This window comes from Periplaneta americana, chromosome 2 (assembly GCF_040183065.1).
Source record: "Periplaneta americana isolate PAMFEO1 chromosome 2, P.americana_PAMFEO1_priV1, whole genome shotgun sequence".
NCBI classification, from domain to species: Eukaryota; Metazoa; Arthropoda; class Insecta; order Blattodea; family Blattidae; genus Periplaneta; species Periplaneta americana.
In genome coordinates, this window is record NC_091118.1 from 184,222,882 (window position 1) to 184,246,345 (window position 23,464).

General features: G+C 35.5%; 1 protein-coding gene and 1 non-coding gene across 2 annotated transcripts in view; one reads left to right on the forward strand and one right to left on the reverse strand.

Moving 5' to 3' along the window:
* The window catches only part of LOC138694902 (embryonic polarity protein dorsal-like), a 99,516-nt gene that overhangs the window by 21,267 nt on the left and 54,785 nt on the right, over positions 1-23,464 (reverse strand). Inside the window, exon 10 of the mRNA XM_069819085.1 lies at positions 4,513-4,632. Within this exon, the coding sequence (XP_069675186.1) occupies positions 4,513-4,632 (120 nt within the window). The remainder of the gene's footprint in view (positions 1-4,512; positions 4,633-23,464) is intronic.
* TRNAN-AUU (transfer RNA asparagine (anticodon AUU)) lies at positions 3,392-3,464 on the forward strand. The gene has a single exon. It is a non-coding gene; the product is annotated as a tRNA-Asn (tRNA).

Here is a 23,464-nt window from a genome sequence, read left to right on the forward strand (position 1 = left end):
AGACTTTCACTTATTGTAATGATTTCTCTATCAAAACTTGTTGTTCCATACCCAAGAGATCTATAAAGTGAGAAGAGACAACACGTAACACCTGCACCGGCACCTTGTTCTCTGGAGATCAAGGATCTGTCGGTGTATAAATGAAGCCAGTTTTGTGGAGGGTACCTAATATTAATTGTCTCTAAAGACAATTGTTTTAGTATTTCAGTGTTTACTTCTGATTTTAGTATTTCTTCTGTTAAATTTAGATTATATTCTATATTTAATAGAGTTAAAGGGTTTGGTTTAATTTGTAAGTTTTCTTTTAAATTTGGGATGTTGATTTTCTGTTTCAATTCTTGAACCATGGATATGAAACTTTTTTGAGTTTTTAATCTACAGAGAGGACTGTATGAATGCCAATTGTTTCCTGGTAATCTAATAAGTTTTTCATATTGAATCAGTGCGTTTTCTTCTATTGTCAATTCTCTCATGAGTACAAGCCAACCAACATGAACACAGGTTAACCAACTTCAAAATTTATTGCATGGAATACAGTAGAACTTGGTTATAGTGACCTCATTTTGTGCAACACCTCGCCTATAACGTAAAGTATTCTGTGGTCCCAACTACTTCCCCATAAGACAAATGCTTTCCTACCTTGCTTAATACGACAAACGCATACGCATCTACCTCGCATATAAGCCATTTTCAACCTCAGTTTGGAATAAGATTTTCTGAGAAGCAAAGTATTTTAAGAAATATTTTGTTCAAATCTGATCCTGACAAATTCTTTACAGTCTCTTTCTGTCATAGACCTCTGGAATGCAGGCGGATTCCCCACCCCATTGTAACCTGCCCGAATTCATGCGGTATTAGATCAGTTTCGACAGGAAGTTGTCAGTAAGTGCACGCATTTTAATGCAGTATGGCCATTAAAAGAAGTGAGTGACGCTTTAGAAGTCATTAGAATTATGAACATGTTCTATGAAGCTAGGGAAGGGAGCAGTGAAATTGCAACTGAAATTATGAACATAGAACGTAATGTAGCCCTAGAACGTGTGTATTGGGCAAGTAGAAGACAACAGAGTAAAATGACTGATTAGTTCGCTTCTAAGTAAAGTAGTTTGGTGAGTACTGAACAAACTGTTTTAACACAGAATACTGTATTTATAATTGTAGGCCTACGTGTATTTTATTATGTTCATTGTAGGCTTAAAAGTCAATACATAAATCTAAAATAAGTCTAATTAAGTTTGTTATTTTTCATTTTCCACCTCACTAGATTGATAATGTGAATCTCGGTTACTACGACACTCGTTTATAACAACATAATGTTTAAGGTCCCTTGGATGTCGTTATAACCAATTCACCTGGTAGTCTGGTCACATATACACGTAGCATATATTTAAAGTGATTCTGCACAATTTCAGGGTTAGTTACAAGCAATGGATGAAGAAAGTGATTGGTGATTCAAGAAGTTTCCATTTATTTGGTAAAAAGCACGAATCCCTACTAGAAGAATTGACCTTTGCGTTGATAAGTTATTCAAGTTCTATGATGAATGGAAGGGTTTACAGAAAAATTTGAGTAGAACTAGAGGCAAGGAAAAAGAAAAAGAAAAAAAAAAAAAAAGAGAGATCTTTTGTGGAAATTATGGATGATCTCTTTGACATAGCTCATTGAGATGCTTTCGGAGAGATGAAAAATGAGGAGGATAAGAATTTATTAATGCTTCAGCAACAAAAAGGATGGCCAGGTTGCATGGTTGGTGTAGATCAAAAACTAAAACACAAGGAAGAAAGAGCACTAAATAGCACTGCAATGGAAACTGCCAGGAAAAAAAGGACTTATGAAAAATGGAACATTTGACTACTCATCAGCTTGCTACATCACAAGCAGACGATATAATGTTTAGTTACAAAATTAGTGAATAAAAAAGCACATAATAATAATAATAATAATAATAATAATAATAATAATAATAATAATAATACAGGTTTATCTAATAATATTAGAAAAAATTATTTTCCAGTCTAAAATTTCAAAACTTCATGGTCGATGAGGGTTAACTCACAAGTTGTCCGATTGAGCTGAAAATTTGCACTGATCTTTATTTATTTATTTTTTTTGTCGATTGGAACAAGATAGAGGAGTGGAAGCTAAACTTTCAGAAAGTTGAAAAATAAGGGCCACCCTAGCGTACACGCATTGGAAAATTGAACCATGTAGATGCAGCTATACATTAGTTAGGTCGATGTTTAATGACCACGTGCAATATTATTATAATATAGAATATGTTCCTTCTTGCTAACAAATTGTACTATATTTATTTATATTTTTCATTAAAAAAGTAGATTTTTTCGGCGAAATTTTTATTTAGTTACAATACTGATTTTTTTCGTAAACACTAAATTCGTTAAAATGAAATACTTTAACATTAAATTATATGGGAAAAAGGCAGGGGACAGAAAATAATTCCATAATTCGTTGTAACGACATTTTACTGTATCTTCTTATCTCGGTACACAATAAATGATATGACTTATTTATATTGTTGGTCCAATGCCTCGGCACTTGACAATGAAGTCATTCACCATCTTGCACTCCACTATTTTTTGTACAATGTCATCTTCTTGTAGCAATGCTGTGCATCTTTTGATGTGTTTTATGTTCAAGTCTTCATTTGCTTTTACACACAATACACGTGTGAATGTATGGGGAATTCCCATCCTGTACAGGTGGCTTGCTAAATAATCATGACCCGTTGTCAACCTGAACATCGCAACAGCAGAATTAAGTGGTCTTTGGGGGATTATCTCGAGGTTATTTATGTTGTTCGAGTGATAATTCAAAAGAATGAACTATCAACTTCAATATCAGAAAACAATAATTCAATTTCTGCAAAATGCATTAAGATTCATGTTTAGAAAGTACAAGTCATGCAAATCAAGATTTCAGGTATAACTCCCTGTAAAGTTGATTTGAATAATTTAGAGGGGAAAATTGTTCCGGGGCCGGGCCTAACACGGAGTTAGTGTGCACTCGAAGTTGGTTGCTTGACGCTTGTCAGCCCACTTTGAGGTCTGTGGATACAGAGGAAAAATTGGATCGGTGTCGGGTAGAGTTCCTAGATAGCTCAGTTGGTAGAGTGTTGGTACGTTAAACCAAAGGTCCCGGGTTCGATGCCCGGCCCCGAAACAATTTTCCCCTCTACATTGTTCAGATCAACTTTACAGGGAGTCATACCTGAAATCTTGATTTGCATAATACACGTCACGTCATAATACAGAAAACCACAATTTAAGTCACATGGAGTTAGTGTGCACTTGAAGTTGGTTGCTTGACGCTTGTCAGTCCACTTTGAGGTCTGTGGATACAGAGGAAAAATTGGATCGGTGTCTGGTAGAGTTCCCGGGTAGCTCAGTTGGTAGAGCATTGGTACATTAAACCAAAGATCCCGGGTTCGATGCCCGGCCTCGAAACAATTTTCCCCTCTAAATTGTTCAGATCAACTTTACAGGGAGTTATACCTGAGATCTTGATTTGCATAATACACGTCACTGTTCATTAACAGAAAACCACAATTTAAGTCACACGGAGTTAGTGTGCACTTGAAGTTGGTTGCTTGACACTTGTCAGCCCACTTTGAGGTCTGTGGATACAGAGGAAAAATTGGATCGGTGTCTGGTAGAGTTCCCGGGTAGCTCAGTTGGTAGAGCATTGGTACGTTAAACCAAAGGTCCCGGGTTCGATGCCCGGCCTCGAAACAATTTTCCCCTCTAAATTGTTCAGATCAACTTTACAGGGAGTTATACCTGAAATCTTGATTTGCATATTACACGTCACTGTTCGTTAACAGAAAACCACAATTTAAGTCACATGGAGTTAGTGTGCACTTGAAGTTGGTTGCTTGACGCTTGTCAGCCCACTTTGAGGTCTGTGGATACAGAGGAAAAATTGGATCGGCGTCGGGTAGAGTTTCCGGGTAGCTCAGTTGGTAGAGCGTTGGTACGTTAAACCAAAGGTGCCGTGTTCGATGCCCGGCCCCGGAACAATTTTCCCCTCTAAATTATTCAAGTACAAGTCATCTTTACAATTTTTTTTTTTTTTAATGTATGTAATATTCCCATGTATTGCGGGTCCCTATCACAACGGCATGGCGCGTCCTCAGGTTGCGGATAGAGGAGACGGCCTCCAGATATGGAGGGTAGCTGCGAATATATTGAATAAGCAGTCGTGGACAGCCGATAAGGGGTGGTCCTCCAGCTTGGGGGTTGGGCGAAGGGCTAACAACCCATCACCGTAAAAAACAGCTTGTTACAGCAATATAATAAGACCTTTAGGGAGGCCGAGACGTAGATGGGAGGATAATATTAAAATGGATTTGAGGGAGGTGGGGTATGATGATAGAGACTGGATTAATCCTGCACAGGATAGGGACCGATGGCGGGCTTATGTGAGGGCGGCAATGAACCTTCGGGTTCCTTAAAAAGCCATTTGTAAGTAAGTATGTATGTAATATTCTTTTACCTGCTGGTTCACGCTTTATCATCATCTGATGTGGTAATGCTAAACCTGCTATTTGGTCTCCACCTCCTAGATGTTGTTGTTGTTGCTGTTGTTGCTGCTGCTGCTGCTGATGTTGCTGTCCTGTTAACAGAGAATTATATACTTCAGTAACAGTAAGATTAATTATATCCAATCATATAAATAGAACTAAATTCTCTACTACTTGTTTTAATTTTCAATTGCACGAAAAAAAGTAAGATCTCTTCTTGTAACAAAAATGTAGAAATATGTCCTGATATAGCGAAATTGAGTCTCAAACAGTTAGTCTTCAGTTTTTGTTACTATGTTTATATACATATTTTTTAAACAATTAACATGAATATATTCTATAAATATAATGAAACTAAGTATGTCTTCATATAATACTAACAAGAAGTGAATATCCAAAACAAGACAATACACAAATATGTTAAAATAAAAAAAAAATACTGTGCATACAGACACACACACACACACATTTGTACACTAACCATGCAATATATTATCCACTAACATGAAAGCTCCCACAAAATGTGCACTACGAACACTCAAAAGGTTATAAATGTAAACAACATAAAACAAAAATCATATGACAAAATGGGTAATTCGATTCATATGATAACATAAATGTTGAATAATTTCGAGGGAAAAATTGTTCCGGGGTCGGGCATCGAATCCGGGACCTTTGGTTTAACGTACCGGGACCTTTGGTTTCTTGATTTGCATAATACACGTCACTATTCGTCAACAGAAAACCACAAATTAAGTCACACGGAGTTAGTGTGAACTCGAAGTTGGTTGCTTGACGGTTGTCAGCCCACTTTGAGGTCTGTGGATATAGAGGGAAAAATTGGATCACGTGTCAGGTAGAGTTCCCGGGTAGCTCAGTTGGTACGTTAAACCAAAGGTTCCGGGTTCGATGCCCGGCCCCGGAACAATTTTTCCCTCGAAATTATTCAAATCAACTTTACAGGGAGTTATACCTGAAATCTTGATTTGCAACATAAATGTTGTTTGTAGAATGAAGACAAATGTACCAAGAAAATATTATTCAATTTAATTTCCTTTGTTCCCAATAAAACGAAGTTTCGGAAAAAAGAGTAAAGCTATTGGGTTGAAGAAAATCCACGAATATTTGGACAAATTCCTGTCTGTTTGTAACTTCATAAAGTCCATCACCAATACTATTATGTGACTTTCCATTGGAATTAACTGAAATTTCTGATTGCTATTTAATCTCAGTGGTAATTCATGCTCAACAGTATTTAACATCCATGAAAATAAAACTATTTCTCTTTCATAGGCTTCTTTGATTAATACTTTCTCATTACACGAGGTACAGATAAAGCGTAATATCTTACTAACAGTATTACTTTCGACATTTTATTAAATTCATTAATTTTTACTCATATATAACAGTGATTTAACACAAATTACTATAGTAAATAACTATTTATTTAGAACTGAAGCTAAATGTTGTCTTCTAAATGATTCGTCCTGTATGAAACAGACCCTATTAATATAGAGAAAGCAGTAATTTTCTACTTCAGAGTAATATTTTCAAAATTTGCAAATAATTAGTGTGCGAAAGGTTTATGCAAGATGCCAAATAAAGTAAATTTATCCATTACAAGGAATAATGTTTGCAATAAATAAGAACGACATAAGGATGAAGACCATGTGACAATTTGAAAAAAAATATATATATATTTACACAAATCTGTTGTTGGCTGGATAATGTAACTCAGAAAAAAACAAGAATGCGATATCTGCACTCTGCTGCCATTTATAAGCAAAAATTCGTTTATTGTATAAAATGCATTTTTATTTATTTATTTTACTTTGCAATATTAAATCAAATGCTGGTGTGTTATTAAAAATCTGTTAGTATTTTTTATTACCTGTGCTATTTTTTTGTAGTGGTATAAATGTTACAATACTCCTTGCATAAAATATTTAATAAATAAGCAAATTTACTTCAATGGTGAATACCTCGAAAATATGCTTTTGTCGGTTGGTTCACTAATGCGTAACTCCATCCATAAGATATAAATCTTTGGTTAATGTGATGGTGAGGAATTCTTATTAGAGATTGCTCTGATCTGATATCCTTTTGCACGTAAAATCTTAACTGTAGATAAAAAGACATATACAATAGCAACAACAGTTCATGAGGTATCACCCGAGTTACTTCCTAAAGCACTATTTCCTTAGTTTTAACATTCATCATAAAGAGAAAAAGTACAGGAAAGAAGTGACAGAAAACATCTAAACAAAATTTAGCCACGATGTGGGAACACAATTTCGATACTTTCATGACAAATGTATAATAATTAAAAAATAAGTTTCAATATGCCTGGCTTTAGCCTGAAATCATTTTCAATGTGCATTACATATATCCGCACAACAAATCCTGTTCCTTATACTCTGAAAGGAGCTCTTTCTATGCAAAGAAAATTGAACAAACTATGGGTCGATTTCTAAGACGAGATCTTTTTCATTTTTCTGAGCCATGGCTCGAAACCATGGTCTGAAGCAGAGACCACGGCTGGGGCAGGTTTAAAACCAAGGCTTCATGTGTACAAGATGGAGATAGTAGATCAGCTGGATGATTATCAAAGGAAAATTTGTCTCTACGTTATTAAATCACCGGATTAGAGTGATGAGTGACAGAGATAATCCTTTGTAACTATATGACAACGATAATTTCAGACGAATATTTCGATTTTCGAAGGAATCAACACAAAATAGAGCAAGAACACTAAATAATAATCTGCAACGAAGTGCAAAAGGCGGCAGGTTGACAATTTTTTTACGCCTTCTTGTTGATTTCAGGGAAGTAAGATATAATATTTTATATTAATTATAAATTTATGCCCATAAGACTATATAACTTAATTCTTAGTTTTTACAGTAATTTTGGACATTTTATTTAATACTCGAAATTGATGTGGGCCTATAAAAATATAAAGCAAACGTGATTTTGTCTTGTTATTTTTAAGTTTTATGCTACTGGGGCTTTCCACGTAATACTAGCCTAGTATATGTGAAAATATAACCACACTACATTTTAGTTTCAATTGAAATTTTAATCCAGTTAATATTTAGGTTATTAATTCCTTAGAACCGGGTTTTCAGGTGGTTAATGTTGGTAGTAGTTATGAACAAATGATAAACAACAATATAAACGCTCAATTTATGCTAATTAATTATTTGGGCAATATCATTCTGGTACCCAAAAATCCGTTCCCTATTAAATACTAAGTAATGCTAGTATTTTAAACGCACGTATATTCTGTGAATTTGTAAATATAACTATACATTAGCTGAGAACAAAAGAATGTGACTTACTGCAATTCAATATAAACATTAATCCCGATGTTCATTTATTTCAAATATCGACTATGTACAAGAATAAAAATCGATTCTTAGCTGCATTGCCAAATATAAAACCCATGAACCTCGGTTTCTCCTCAAGCCGCATCTCGACTTCGTTTTAGAAATTGCATAAGAATTCAGACCTCGATCACGGTTTAAAAGCCGAGGTTTGGAACCACGATTCCGTCCGTGTTTTAGAAATCGACCCTACAAGTTTTGCTAAACAAGGTTTTCTGTAGTTTCTTCCCATTTTCCCTAGGGCATGTTAACTCCAGGTTATATTAACATCTGGGTGCATATGAAATAAATATGTATGAAATTAAATACACAAAACAATAAGAAACTAAACCCAAACTATCTCAACCCAATAAAATTCTGATTAAATTAGGACCAACAGTAATTAAAAATCGTACTGATATAACAAACATTGAGAAAGAGTCAAAACTAATAAAAAAAATTGTATTTCTAACACGAACAAGAAATTCAACTGAAGGACTACAAAATTCGAAAAATTAGATTATTACAATAAATGCTACAAATTAATGAAAAGATAAAATTTCGACGACAAGAATGTATCTTATAAGTTTTGATATTTACATAATAATTTATCTAACTAACGAGATTCTTCAAGTGCTTAATAATTTATAATGAAAAATGGGATAAGAATGACTATTAACACAGGTTTACAATTGTTTCTTTATGCAGTCAATTAACGGTTTTCAGAACATGGGAAGGGTGATAGTAGGAGGAAGAATAAAGTGAATAAGATTCTGCTGCTGAAATGCACCTCGGATTTCAATGTGCATACGGAGATGTGTGCATGAGTGCCAGCAGTGTTGGGAGATGGGTGAAACATTTCTAAGATGGGAGAGAATATGTGCATCCAAGATGAGCCTTGTAGTGATAGCCTTCGAACTGCCTCCATGGAATGCAACAAGGAAGTTCCTTAGAGAAGTCAGACATGTGACTTTGAATGAAATCGCAGTGCAGGAAATGATTCAAAGCTCAGGTTACCGAAAAGTTTGTACCCACTGAATTCTATGTTTATTGAGCGAAAACCACAAAGTTCAGACAAGAACCATCTCCCAAGACCTTCTTCAAAGATTTCGAAATGAAGATGATTTTTTGACGAGTTTTGTGACAGGCAATGAAAGCTGGTTCCACCATTACGAGTCTGGAACAAAATGCCGGAGTATGGAATGGCACTATTTGGATTCGCAGTCAAAAAAGAAAGCAAAGACAGTGTGATCTGCTGGGAAGGTTATGGGCAGCATCTTCTGGGATGCACACTTAAATGCCATCGACCTGGCCCAGGATCGAATCCGCAACCTTGGGCATAGAAGGCCAGCGCTATACCAACTCTCCAACCAGGTTGACTGGAAAGATGATCATTCTTCAACATGATAAATGCACATCCTCACACTATTCGTGTCACTGTGGAGAAAATCAGAACATTTGCATGGGAAACTCTTCCGCATCCTCCCTACAGTCCCAACTTGATACCCTCTGACTACAATCTTTTCAAATGTAATCTTCATCTTACGATGTTTTGGTGACGTATATATGTCCGTTGATGTGACATATTAATGAATTTAAATACTATTATAGTCACAATCATGCCATGGTATGAGGTTGTGAAATTTTTCTTTCATACCATGGCATGATTGTGACTATAATAGTATTTAAATTCACAATCTTTTCAGTTCTGTAAAGGAACAGCTGTGAACCCAATGCTACAAGACAATGGAGGACATCCGGAAAGCAGTGCGTCAGTATCTTCGGGAAGCTCAAAAAGACTTCTACCACAATGGAATTTTCAAACTTACAGAACAGTGGGAAAAATATGTGCAAAGAAATGCAGACTATGTTGGAAAGTGACAGAAAAGTCTGTAGATTAAGATGATGTACTTGGTTTGTCTAAAAAATAAAAATAAAAATTTATAACAATGTGTTGCTCATGACTTTCAGGACGACCCTCGTATACACAGTAAGTTGAGGTAACATTTTATGTCAGATAACTTTGTACCACTTCTCAATTTCGTTTTATGCGACTAATTTTCTGCTCATTTAACATTTTTTGTACAGGAACTTGAAATGTATAAAACTGTACAAATATACTGTAAACAGTTGAAACTAGTCATTTAAAATTATGAAGACACAATCTGTCACCCAGTTTTTTTAGTGTTGGTAACATGTTTAAACAAGAAAAGAGCCAATTTTTTCACAAAAAATGCATCCTAAAGAGATTCACAAGTAAACACCACCAAAACAATACACAAGACTGAAAAAAACTATTTTCTGAACATTTATCATCTAAGTCATCTATAAGGATCAGTACCAAATTTCACATCCATGCCAATAGGGTTTAGAATTTCACTTTACCTAATTACTAATCTGAATAATCTATGTTGTTTAAAAGTACTGTTAAGTTGTTGTTGTTGTTGTTTTCTAATGCCAGGCGTTTGACAATAAAGTCATTTGACCTCTTGCACTCCAATATTTTTCAAAGATATTATCATGGCCAGCCAATGAAGCACAGATTTTGAGGTGTTCCAAATCCATTTCTTGGTTTGAGTTCCACAATGGGCAGTTAGGGGACTGATATATTTCAATTCTATGCAGATGTTTGGCCAAACAATCATGGCCTGTTGCCAATCTAAATGCAGCTACAGACGATTTTCGTGGTAAATCGGGAATCAACTGTGGATTTTGATGCAGAGAGTTCCATTTTTTCCCTTGAGATTATGTTATCAAATTTTGTTTGTTGAAGTCTAAGTATGTAGATTTAATAAATCTTTTCACGGAGTAATACATAGATTTAGTAACAGGTCTGTAAGTAGCAGTGCTGCCCTTCTTTAAGTAAGAAGAACTGTTAAGTAAAAAACTATCTTCCTGTCATTTATATTTAATTACACTAAATAATCACTGTAGTCAAACACTTGAACGGTATTAAAAAAACATGACAAATCAGGCTTTCATTGTGACTGGATTATAATATTTGGGATTTTCAACAATGTGTTCAGATGTTACTCCTACCATGTTCCCAATTGGAATTACATACCTGGTAACAATCTTAAGGCCACTCAAGACTTCGAAGGGTTACCTCACTATTCAGTCCATTATGCTTGGCTTTTTCTAACCAGAAGACACGTAACAGATAAAAACTAAGCTTCCAACACTCATAGCTAAGAATGATTTGGTTAATAAAACATTATATTCTAATCCCAATACTGTATTATCAGAAAGCCTCAACTTTTATGTAGCTTTCACCATTTTACCAAAATAAAAATTGATTATTATTTCTTTTCCAATAGGAATATTATTTCTAAAACCTAAACACACTTTGCTCTTAAGATTTCTGGGCATATACTCAAACTAAATTCTATTTGCCTATTTATAAAAATATATTTACAGACAGTTCTATGCAACTAATACAAATTAAATTTTACATTAGACATTTTTATAGTACCTGCACAGTTCCCAATGCAGCATTCTTTTGCAATTCTATATCTTGTGTTTCCAAGGGACACCTTTCAGATAATGTTATAGCAAATATGACATATTCTTAGTCGAGTTAATAATTAATGGTAAGGCGTTGTACATGTATTGCACTTCAATCTTTAGATCCTTGTATTTCAAGATTTTCTCAGCCTCCTTTCTCGTATCTGATGGAACTGCAACAATCATCTACAATTAAACACAAAGCACACCTCGCTGGTATTTCTCATTACTACATCATTACTACTGGATGCCACTATATTCAAGAGCTGATGCCAAAATGCTGTTGCCCGACTATTTCCATTGTTAATATTGGAAGTTTCCCTATGTTCATAGCATATTTTCTGTTACCACTTTTGTTCTGAGTGATTTAAAAATATTATAGTGAAACCACCTGGCAGGGATCAATGGATTTTCCAGGATGCAAAAGTTTGGAGAGCAAGTCCTCTGGGAGGGACTTTAAGTTGTGTCTAATGTCAGAGTTTTGTGGCACATTAAAGACTCCCAAGCCTAAATTAGAGCCTCTGGATTAAATTCCTCTTCTTTCGCGTCCTAGTAATACGTTAGTTGCATACTAGATGACATCTGAGGTGATGAGCTTACGATTTATCCCTCTGCCCCCTCCCCTATTGGCAAATAAGTGTAACTAAATTCCTTGCAGGTATGGAAACCTTCGCTAGAGGGTACCTACATTGTAATTTCAGAATGGTGGATTCAGTGAATGAATGAACAGTGAAACTACGAACATACACCATCATGTACTGGGTGTTCATTTCAAAGTGTGTCATGACGTCACTGTTGTTGAGTCACCGATTTGAAGCGAGTTTCAGCTTATATGTCAGAGAAGTTGCCTATTATTCAAGGTGTTCTTCAATCTGAACTTGAGAACGTGTACAGTATAAGTTGAACGTCGTAGCAACAGATGGCGGTCTGTACGGTCTGTGTGCTACCATAACCTCTTTCGAACTGTGTTTTGCGCCGGCAAGTTGTACGCAGGGTATTTGTTATCATTGGTTGCGTACGGTAACATTCCACAACACAAATCAAATACTCCGTGTCCAAGTTGACCATCGAAGTTAATGTCAACAAATACGTAAGTAATCGTCTTAACCCTCTCCCCATATCCCAACAGTACGTATTTCCAAACAGTTCACATTCCTGCCACTACCGGCATTATCGTACGCATCAGTACGTACTCTTCAGAATGAACGCCGTACTTGCTAGGCAACTTCTCTGCCTCCTAGGTAATACACCTTTGCGGAAGTGTAGGAATATTGAATTCTCTAGGCTCATCGGCTAGCCACATGACGGCATACAGCAAGCCATGACACACTTTGAACTGAACACCCAGTATGTCAGTTCATATATTCGTTCTGAGATAAAATGAGGTAGGTATTCGTATATTAAGTGTTCTATGGTTTCTTACACATGTTGTTTCCCTACTTTTTAAATTATTTTTGTTATACGTATCTTACTGCTCATTAACTACTCTTGAGCAGGTATAGTCAAATTTTCTGTTATTGTCTATTCAAATTGCCTTGTATGTGACAATTGAAGATAATGTACTGTTTTTACGGTTTTAAGGTAAAGCCTATCTAAAACATTAACTATTCTAGTAGATCTTGTAACTAAAGTTCTTTGAAATTCATGAAACACAATAACCCAAATTGATCTTGTTTTGGCAATTTTTCGCACCACTTCTTTATACTTCCCATAACCTCCAAGAAATGCACTTTTGAATTGTGAAATACTGCTAATTCGTACAATAACGCAAAAAATACACAATTCAAGTTTTTAAACGAATTCCAGCAATACTTCTTGTTTTATTTGCGAAACCTTAACAAAAGTATACTTTTAAGTAATATTTTCATAATTTCCGTCTTTTTGTGTTGACAGCATATTTCATTCCGCCATTTTGTCAATAAATGAATGCAGCCATGTATTAAAATCTATATAAAATTGCAAAAACAGGAGATTTATGTTGAAAATACTGCCTACACCATTCTTATCAAGTTACTATCTTAAGGTAGGATTGTGTAACTTCGATAAATACAATTTTAAAATAACACCACCAAATTGGCAATAATACTGCCTGATAATTGCTGATGACTACTTTGAAATTTTAAAACGAATTTTATTTTAAAATAAAATTACTCTCACGGGACTCTACTTACAACATATCCAATGTATGTAAGTTGTCTGTCTTAATATTTGTCACAATATCAAGTTCTTTAAATGTGACATAACTTCATTTTCAAAGTTCATTTTGCAGTAATAAAATCGTTCGCTATTTCAAATTTTTTCATAATAACTTCCTTTCAAATATCCTTGATCTTTACTCATCTCTCACAGTCGATTTAAGATAATTTTAGTAGAGTTTGTTAGAGAACTAAGACATATATCTAAAGAATTTAGGCAAAAAACTATCGGAATTTTTACAGCTAATAAAAGTAACTGACCTAACCAAAAAAAAGTCTGTCCTTGTATTCAATAAAAATTCACAGCATTCTCTGTAAATAAAGGCAATGACAACAAAAAGTTTCAGTTATTTGGGATAACCAAGCATATTTGATCAATATAATAGGTGACCCTTCCAAGTCTTGAGTAATACGACCCTGATGATGGTATCTGTAAGCAGTTACAAAAAAAAATGAATAAATAAATCTCAACACAAGGTTGCAAAAATCCAAATTCACCAACAATACTATTCCTTTATAAAATCTAGATTCTAGAGCATAACTAGACAAACTATTTCTCACACAGAGTGCAAAGAACACAAAATTAGAAGCAAGACACAAAACACGGATATTCTATAGCACACACAATTTACTAACTACCTGCATCATGAAACACAAGATTCGTCATCAATAAATTAAGTTATTGCATATTATCCTGAGCCAGATGTAACCTATTCGCAGCAGTATATTTCAACAAATCCGTTTCATCCTCCACTCCTGAAAGGAAAGAGGCTAATCATTTATCAAATTGTGGAGGCTTCATCTATAGTGAGTTTTAAAAAATTTGCAGTTACAATGCTAATTATTATTACACTTTCCTACGTTTGAATACACACACTGATACCTGCGCACAGTTTCCAGGAAAGTAAAATCTGGTAAATTTATATACTGTTCTTTTTACATCCAATTTTTCCTCTGTTCTATCATACCACTAATATTCCTTTTCTATTATAAAATCATTCCTGATAATACTGTAACATTCTATAGTAGTATTATGACAAACTGAAGTCATAATTTTATATAACATTATATTAATACTTCTGTTGGAAGTAGAATATGAATTTTAGTTAAGTCTGACTGGTTTCCAATGCCTTCAAATGTGGTTACAAAAGATCTTCCTAGTCCGACAGTGTCAAATTCCACTTCCGAGGTGGAGATACAGAATAAATACTTCCAAACTGCAAACAATAATGTATTTTTGTTCCCCTGAAAACAGATGTGAATTCACACTACACAAACAAACTTTGAGCAGACACAACCAACCAGAATTTAGATTCAAATTAGAGTGGTTCAGGCTATGTTTTCTGTCTAACTGTATTACTAGCTGCAGAAGCATCCAATTGCTTCTCAAATCATACACTGGCAGGACAACAAAAAATTAACTTTCGATGTTGAGATTGAGGCCAATCGCTTTGCACTGAAGCAGTTATATTGCTGACATGACATCTTTGAAAATGCAGTAATTCTGACTCATAGGCCGCAATACAATCTATTTGCTCCTCTGGCCCACCAAAATCCAAAGAAATCAGAGAATATCGAACTCTACTGCATTAACTTCAAACACTAAACAGGATAGTTGTCCTGCAATGGATCCCAGGCCACTGCCATCTCCATGGCAACAAACATGCTGATATTTTAGTAAAGGCAACCAAGATCTTGCGAACTGTTGTTTAGGAGATTACGTATCGCACTGCTAGACTCCTCACTCTTAACACTACACGAAAATCATACACTCAGGAACTGGAAGAACGGACATCTACAAAATCTTAGTGCGGAGGATTATCCAATGTTCCATACCAGCCAAGGAGGAATGCAGTTGTAACCTTCTGTATAGCTATAGGACACGACTCTATGGCGAAACATCTGCACTGAATTGATATCTACCCTGACCTTATTGAACACTCTGTGAACAAGAGGAGTTGGACAGGGTTCTCAAGCTCAACTGAATGTGATCACTAGGGCTAAGAATTGTATGCCGTTACATTGCGCTTCATGCACCTCTGATTTTAGTTAATTGCGTTGGGGTGGGGGATTTCAGTGTGTTTCGTTCAGTAGTGAACTTTAGTTGATCGGTTACATTACGAATGCAGTTATATTGTCAGACTCCAAAGCAGCTATTCTATCAATCGTCTCTAAACACACACCTTCATCTCAAACAGCAGAAATAACTAAAATGCTCTCTCAATTATTATCACTCAATAAAAGAATTGTATTCCAATGGATACCATCCCATTGTGGAATCCTGGGAAACGAGAATGCGGATGCTTTAGCAAAGAAGGGCAGCACTGCTACTTACAGACCTGTTACTAAATCTACGTATTACTCTGTGAAGAGATTTATTAAATCTACATACTTAGACTTCAACAAACAAAATTTGATAACTCAATCCCAAGGGAAAAAATGGAACTCTCTGCATCAAAATCCACAGTTAATTCCCGATTTACCACGAAAATCGTCTGTAGCTGCATTTAGATTGGCAACAGGCCATGATTGTTTGGCCAAACACCTGCATAGAATTGGAATATATCAGTCCCCTAACTGTCCATTGTGCAACTCAAACCAAGAAATGGATTCGGAACACCTCAAAATCTGTGCTTCAGTGGCTAGTCATGATAATATCTTTGAAAAATATTGGAGTGCAAGAGGTCAAATGACTTTATTGTCAAATGCCTGGCATTAGAAAACAACAACAACAACATTACGACCGAATACTGCTATTCGTAACAGGCAACATTTGATTTAAAGCAGCTTCCTTCATACAAGAGAATGACAGTATCATGACGGTCAAAGTTCACAGCACCAATGCCACAAGGTTAAGGACAGATTCTTCTTGTTATATTGTAAGACCCAACCTCAATCATTGCTTTTTCAGGTGTGACCCAGTTATAATTTATTTTTAATTTCGAATAAATTTTATTCAGCTTCCTCCAAGTGAAGGCTGCCTAGAAGACAAAGCTTACCAAAAACTTGTTGTTATAATGGGGGAAAAAAAAAAAAAAAAAAAAAACAATGGAGAAGAAAAAGAATAAGAAATAGCACAATTAGAAATAACTGGAAAAGACTAAACAAAACATCATTAATGCCAGAAGAAACATAAAATTTCCTAGTATCTATTAGCTATTGGATGACCACAGTCGTCTATTTAGCACTAGTTGCAAGACCCAACTTAAGTGAGCAGATCGCCATAGCAAAGAGATCAATCTATATAACTGTAGAGATGGTTTCTTAGGATTTTTATAGATCCCTTCACTGCAGACATAGATACTTCAGTGACAAGAGTTTGTCCTAGACCAAACTGCTTACAAAAATGCGCGAATCTTTTTGTGATGGTTCCTCTAGCCCCAATCAGTAATCCAATAACTTCGATCGACGTTAGATGATATTTTTCCTTATAATATGGTATAGTGGGGTCGTATACGTCGCATTTTTCCTGATGTACCTCAGCAGGTTGATTTTCGCACGTTTCCATCCTTACAGTTGGATCAATTATGAATCCGCTTGTTGATCTTGTCGGGATAGCGATGATGTCAATGCGCCTTGTAGATCCATTTGTGGACAAACTATGGATCTCCTCTTCTACTTGGTAGTTTTTTCCTCGTAGGACTGATGCTAGGAGGGATCGAATCTTGTGGTGACGACTATTCCTCAGTAGTTCTCCATGAGGACAGGCTCCCAGTAATTTGGATAGGGTATATTCTATATGTATATTGCATTTGTATTTATTTATATTGTAAAGAAACTTATCATTTTAAAATCTACTGTTCTCAAATTTTGTGAAGACTATTATACATTATGATATTGTATGTATGTATTTATTTACACTGCAAGTGGGCAAGCACCTGGTGGCAGTGGTATATACAATATTAACAATACACAATAAAATGATAAGCAATACGCAATAAAATTTACAATACACAATAAAATTTACAACACATATACAATTTTATACACAATACAATAAGAATACACAGTACAATTTAACACAATAATAATAAAACATAAAATAAAACACCTAATTTTACAACACAACCTACATAATTATGTATAGGTCCTACATAAGTTTCAATAGTCTTTCACTTTACTCTCATCTCATTCCCTGTAGTGGCACTATGACGCATTTCACTGACACTTTAGCACACATTTCACTGACACTCTGTAACACATTTCACTGACACTATAGAACACATTTCATTGACGCTATAAATTATCACTGATCGGAACTGTTCACTGCACTGTAAAACCATAACTTCACTGACTCACCTCGCTTCACTGATACAACAGTTCAAATAAGTCAAATAATTGCATCCTTATAAACAGAACTACATTTAAACTAAACATTTCTAGTCTAAGGCCCTCTTACACGCTATTTTTAAATAATTTACAATTCAAACCAAGGAAGTAAACTCGTCAGGCTAGATAAATACATGCCACCTTAAAAAATTAAATGTTGAATGTCACCTTAATTTTAATTTGCACTTTATACACAACTTTTTAAGTTATTCTTGAATCTCCTTAAGGAAGGACAGCCCTCAAAGACCGCTGCAGGTAGGTCATTCCAATCATTTATAGTTCTATTTAAAAATGAGAATTTACCTACATCCGTTTTCTGTTTCCTACATTTGATTTTAAAATCATGATCGTTCCTACCATAGTACGTTGGCTTTTCTAACCGAGCCGTTATGTCTACCCATGCTTTCTGACCTAGATGTGCTCTATACAATGATGTTATTCTAGTTTTCCTACGTCTGTTTTCCAAAGTTTCCCATTTAAGTTCTTTTATCGTATCGTCCCCATCTTCTGTTTTACCTTTAACAAATTTAGCTGCCCTATACTGGATTCTTTCTAAGGAATTTATCTGATATATTCTATAGGGATCCCAACACGTAGTTCCGTATTCCATTAACGGTCGCACTAACGTTAGATTGAGGGAAACTTCGGAGGGAACCAGCTACTAGATGGTTCGATTAGTCTTTTGCCCCTATACCCAGCTCTGACGATAAGAATAGATCCAAGTCAATAGCGAAAGTATAAGTGTATTAAGAGGTGCAAAATTTGTTTTGTGCACAAGTGACGAGAATGATTTGTTTTTGTACAATAACATGACACAATCTTCTTCCTAATAACAGCTGGCCGTCCACACCTGTGGAGTAACGGTCAGCGCGTCTGGCTGCGAAACCAGGTGGCCCGGGTTCGATTCCCGGTCGGGGCAAGTTACCTGGTTGAGGTTTTTTCCGGGGTTTTCCCTCAACCCAATATGAGCAAATGCTGGGTAACTTTCGGTGTTGGACCCCGGACTCATTTCACCGGCATTATCACCTTCATCTCATTCAGACGCTAAATAACCTTAGATGTTGATAAAGCGTCGTAAAATAACCTACTAAAAAAAAAAAAAAACAGCTGGCCAAGGAACTGGTGGGTGCTGCACTCTATCAGTAAAAGTTTGCATCTATAAAAGCAATTACTGTTGAGAAGCCCTATGATTCAAGATGGACTGCTCTAATAACGTTAAAAGACCTAAAGTGCGCTGCTTGATGATGTCCAGAATAATGTAAGGAAGACTGGGGTTAAGAGATGGGAGAAAAAAACTCAAGATCGCCAAGAATAGAGGGCTGTCATTAGGTAGGACAAGCTGAACTAAAAGGACCACAGTACCATAGAAGAAGAAAGACACAATCACACTAATTGCTCCTAGTGACAGGATATAACTAGCGAAATACAATATTAATGTGGACAAGAAACAATCTGTAAATTCTGAAGACAGCTCTTTTATCCAAGAAGAAAACTCCTTTGTGTGCTAATCCTGTGATCCATGCCACTCAGTTTTACTTTCGAAATAAGTCATGCAAGACTTTTACTCTCCCTGAAAAAATCCATCACACTCAGCAAGGTTTGAGCCTACAAACCTAGGATCTAATGAAAGGCATTGTAACCATATCAGACTTTTTTATTTTTAAACCTTATGTTTCTTTTAAATATCAACTGTTACTCTGTAAAACTATACAGTGAGGGCAATATTCTTAATATTCATCAATATTGCAGAGTATATGTGCTCTTACCAAATATTAATTTCATACTACAGAAACATATTTTATTAATTAAATAAACACGCAAAAAAAGTTAGAAAAGCAAATGCAACAAAGTTATTCAGAACACTTACCATTCATTAGAGGATAAAATGTGAAACGAAAGAACCTTAACCAGGATTAACAAAGACTCTTCTAAAACGTTCATGCAATACAATTATTCAAATTAAATACACCTGGAAGTAGAACTGTTATTTTTACATGTAAAAACAATAAAACACTGCTAAAATATAGGCGTCAGGCAATCTTCAGTAATAAATAATATTTAACAGAGAAATTTCACTTAAACGAGAAATCAAGTAAAAAAAGGCAAAGAAAATCTAATGAAGTTGTTTTGAGAGAAATGTGGAATGCAAAGCATCCAGAACATTTACTCTAATCGAAATTGCATCATGAATCAACTTACTGTCAATTGCGCAAATTGTTTTTCTCACAAGATTCTTGCGGTAATGATGTTTAAATGACCTGCTTATACCTTGATTAATATAAAATATTCATTAATTATTGGCAATTTAAAGCTTAGTCTGAATGTAAAATCAAGGAATTACACAAGCGATCACGGATTCAACCATATCTGTTTTTATAAATGTGGAGTGACTGTGGATAAAGTGGTTTCTCAGGGTTGAAAATGCAATAGAATTAAATATGACAGAAAACGAATGGAATCAATTAGACGCTGGTGTGTCATATGAAGAATATGAAGGCTGTAACATAAGTATTATTTCTTTAATTATATTCCACCACTACCACGTACTTAGAAATTAATTTTCTTTATGTGTGGTAAGCTACAAAATATTAGAAAATCTGACAAAGTTACACTACACGTCTCTGATTTGCTGGAGCTGTTAAAGCTCTTTTGAAACTTATATGCAGGAGGTTGTAGTCGAAAACAGTACAAAAGATGGTTCTGAAACGTGCCACTATAAAGTGATGACATTAAGGTTCTAAATGTATGTAAGAGAAAAATATTAGGGAGAATATCTGGAGCTATGAACGACCAAGGGTTCCAGAGAGCAAGGACTAATCAAGAATGATGCTGTACTAAAAACCTGAGCTGGTCTCCGTAATAAAAGCAAGAAGGCTCCAATGGTTGGGACTTGGGTTTAGAATGGACAATAGGAGAGATGTTAAGAGGTTATTGGAAGGACATCCAGGACTAGGGGTCGTCCACGGACAAGATGGCTGGATGTAGAAAATGATATTAAGAAGTTTGGTGTAAGATGATGGATGAGGAAAGGTGATGACAGGTTGGCATAGTCCATAACAAGGAGGTTAAGACCCTTCAAGGGTTATAGCACCATGGAGTAAGTAACAGTATAGAAGACAGAAGATCGCAACTTTCGCCACCATTAACATGGTAACTCTCGATCATTGTATAATTTCAATCTGCTATACTTCGATATATTACATTAATTTCTGTTTAATACAGAATCATGAAAATTGGTAGTTCCAAAAACACATTCCCTCCTAATGAGCAAAACCATAGAAAACCTTTCGAGATAAACCATTTCAGAGTATAAGACACTGGACCTTATATATATGAAGCTCGCATGCTAACCTGAAATTAAATTAGCCAACTTTGTTATTAGGAGAAGAAGAAAAAATTAAATGTGTACACAAACCGACAAACAGGGCTTTGTCGTGAGAGCAATTAAAATATAAACTGTAACTAAACATTACCAGACAACACCAAACAAGTAGCAACTACTGAATTCATGCACTACCAATGGACAGAAAAACATCAAACACAATTAAATGTACAGTACCTTAAAACCAGCCATATACCATATCCAAAGCAATCTATAACTCCTGCACAGAGGAGAAATCAGAAAAATGCTTTTGACAAGAAAAGGACACTAGGATAGGTATATGTAGTAAAATATCGTTATAAAGAATGACAGAATACCGAATTTTTATATTAGTCCTTACCATTTCCCTACATTTTTAATGTAAAATGAATGCCTTTATAACAAATACTAATATAAAGAATTTACCAGTTTAGCAAATGTAAAAATGATCTCAATTAAAGAAAATGTATTTGTTATAACCAATTTTTTGTAAGGAAGAATCGAATATCCTCATGCTGATACCTAATCAATCCATGTAAATTATACAAATCTGGCTTTCAGGTAGAAGCTTCCTGTGAAGCAGACTTGAATAATTTTAAGGGAAAAATTGTTCTGGGGCCGGGTATCGATCCCGGCACCCTTCGCTTAGTGCATGAATGCTCCTCCGACTGAGCTACCCTAGGAACTATACACGATACCGTCACAATTCTTCCCTTTATATCCACATAACTCAAATGGGCTGACAAGACGCCATAACCCAACTTTGAGTGCACACAATTCTGTGTGACTTAAATTGTGGCTTCCTGTTAACGTACCTATTATGCAAATCTGGCTTATTCAATCCATGTAAACTTTTCACACTCGATGTCACTGAGGTGCCTTTTGAACTTAAGCCGACTGACTACAATAATAATAATAATAATAATAATAATAATAATAATAATAATAATAATAATAATAATAATAATAATAATAATAATCCGTGGCGCTACAGCCCGTGAAGGGCCTAGACTGACCAGCCGGCTGCTGGTCTCACGCCCACATGCCGAAGTAGAGGTGGACGATCATCCAACCAGAATGGAGATATCATGTGGTTAGCACGATGATCCCCCCAGCCGTTATAGCTGGTATTCGCAACCGGATTTCGTTACCTATCGTAGCTCCCCAAGTGCATCACGATGCTGGGTGGGCACCAGTCCCATACACTGGCCGAAATTTCATGACAAAATTTCTTCTTCCATGAGGACTCGAACCAGCACACATTCCGTAACGCAAGTCCTAGGTGGGATGCCTTAGACTGCAACGCAATGGCGCGGGACCGACTGACTGCAATGGGTGTATAAAAAGTACTGTTTGCATGTGTGTCTGACTGCCACAAGTGTATCTAGTTGGTGGCTCTACTCTTCAGCCTTTATATTCAAGCCGACTGCTGTTGGTGTGTAAATCAATGGTGGAAGTATCTCAACTTATCCATGAGAAATAACAGGTATGTCAAGTAAAACAGGCAGTGGTATGAAGAAGGAATATGTGCGAGAAAGTGCATCGACTCTTTCCCGTTCCTACATAACAGGAAAAAATTTTTTTAAGTCTTGAAATCGATTCCAAAGGACCAATGTGAAAAAAATCAGGACGGCAGAGTTTCAAGACGAAGATAAAGCTGTATACAGATGATTTGTAAACTGTTGTGTATGTGCATATACATCTGTTTGTATTAAAATACCACTTCCGATTTCTTTAAAATCTGTATGTCATTCCTTACTCAACAAGAATGTTACATACAACATCTGCAGTGCTTGGGAAAAGTGACATAAGTCAGTTTTCACAAACCTTTTTTAACAATTTATTGACAACTTACACTGGTTTATGTCGATTTGATTTTTTTCTGTATGAATTATTGTAATGGGAGGAATACCTATGTTTTTTTTTTCCAAGCGAACAGATGAGGAGCATCGTTTCAAAACGTATTATGTGCAACTCACAATTTTTTACATGAACGAAAAACTGGATTACTCGTAAACAGGAGAAGTTTTCAAAATACTACACAAAACCATTTTTAAGTACTGGTTTCACAGCTTACAAATATGACGACTTGGAACCACAGCATGAAAGATAAATAAATAGAAAGTAACAAATTTAATTTCGTCCACTGGGGGACTTAATACGTTTTGAA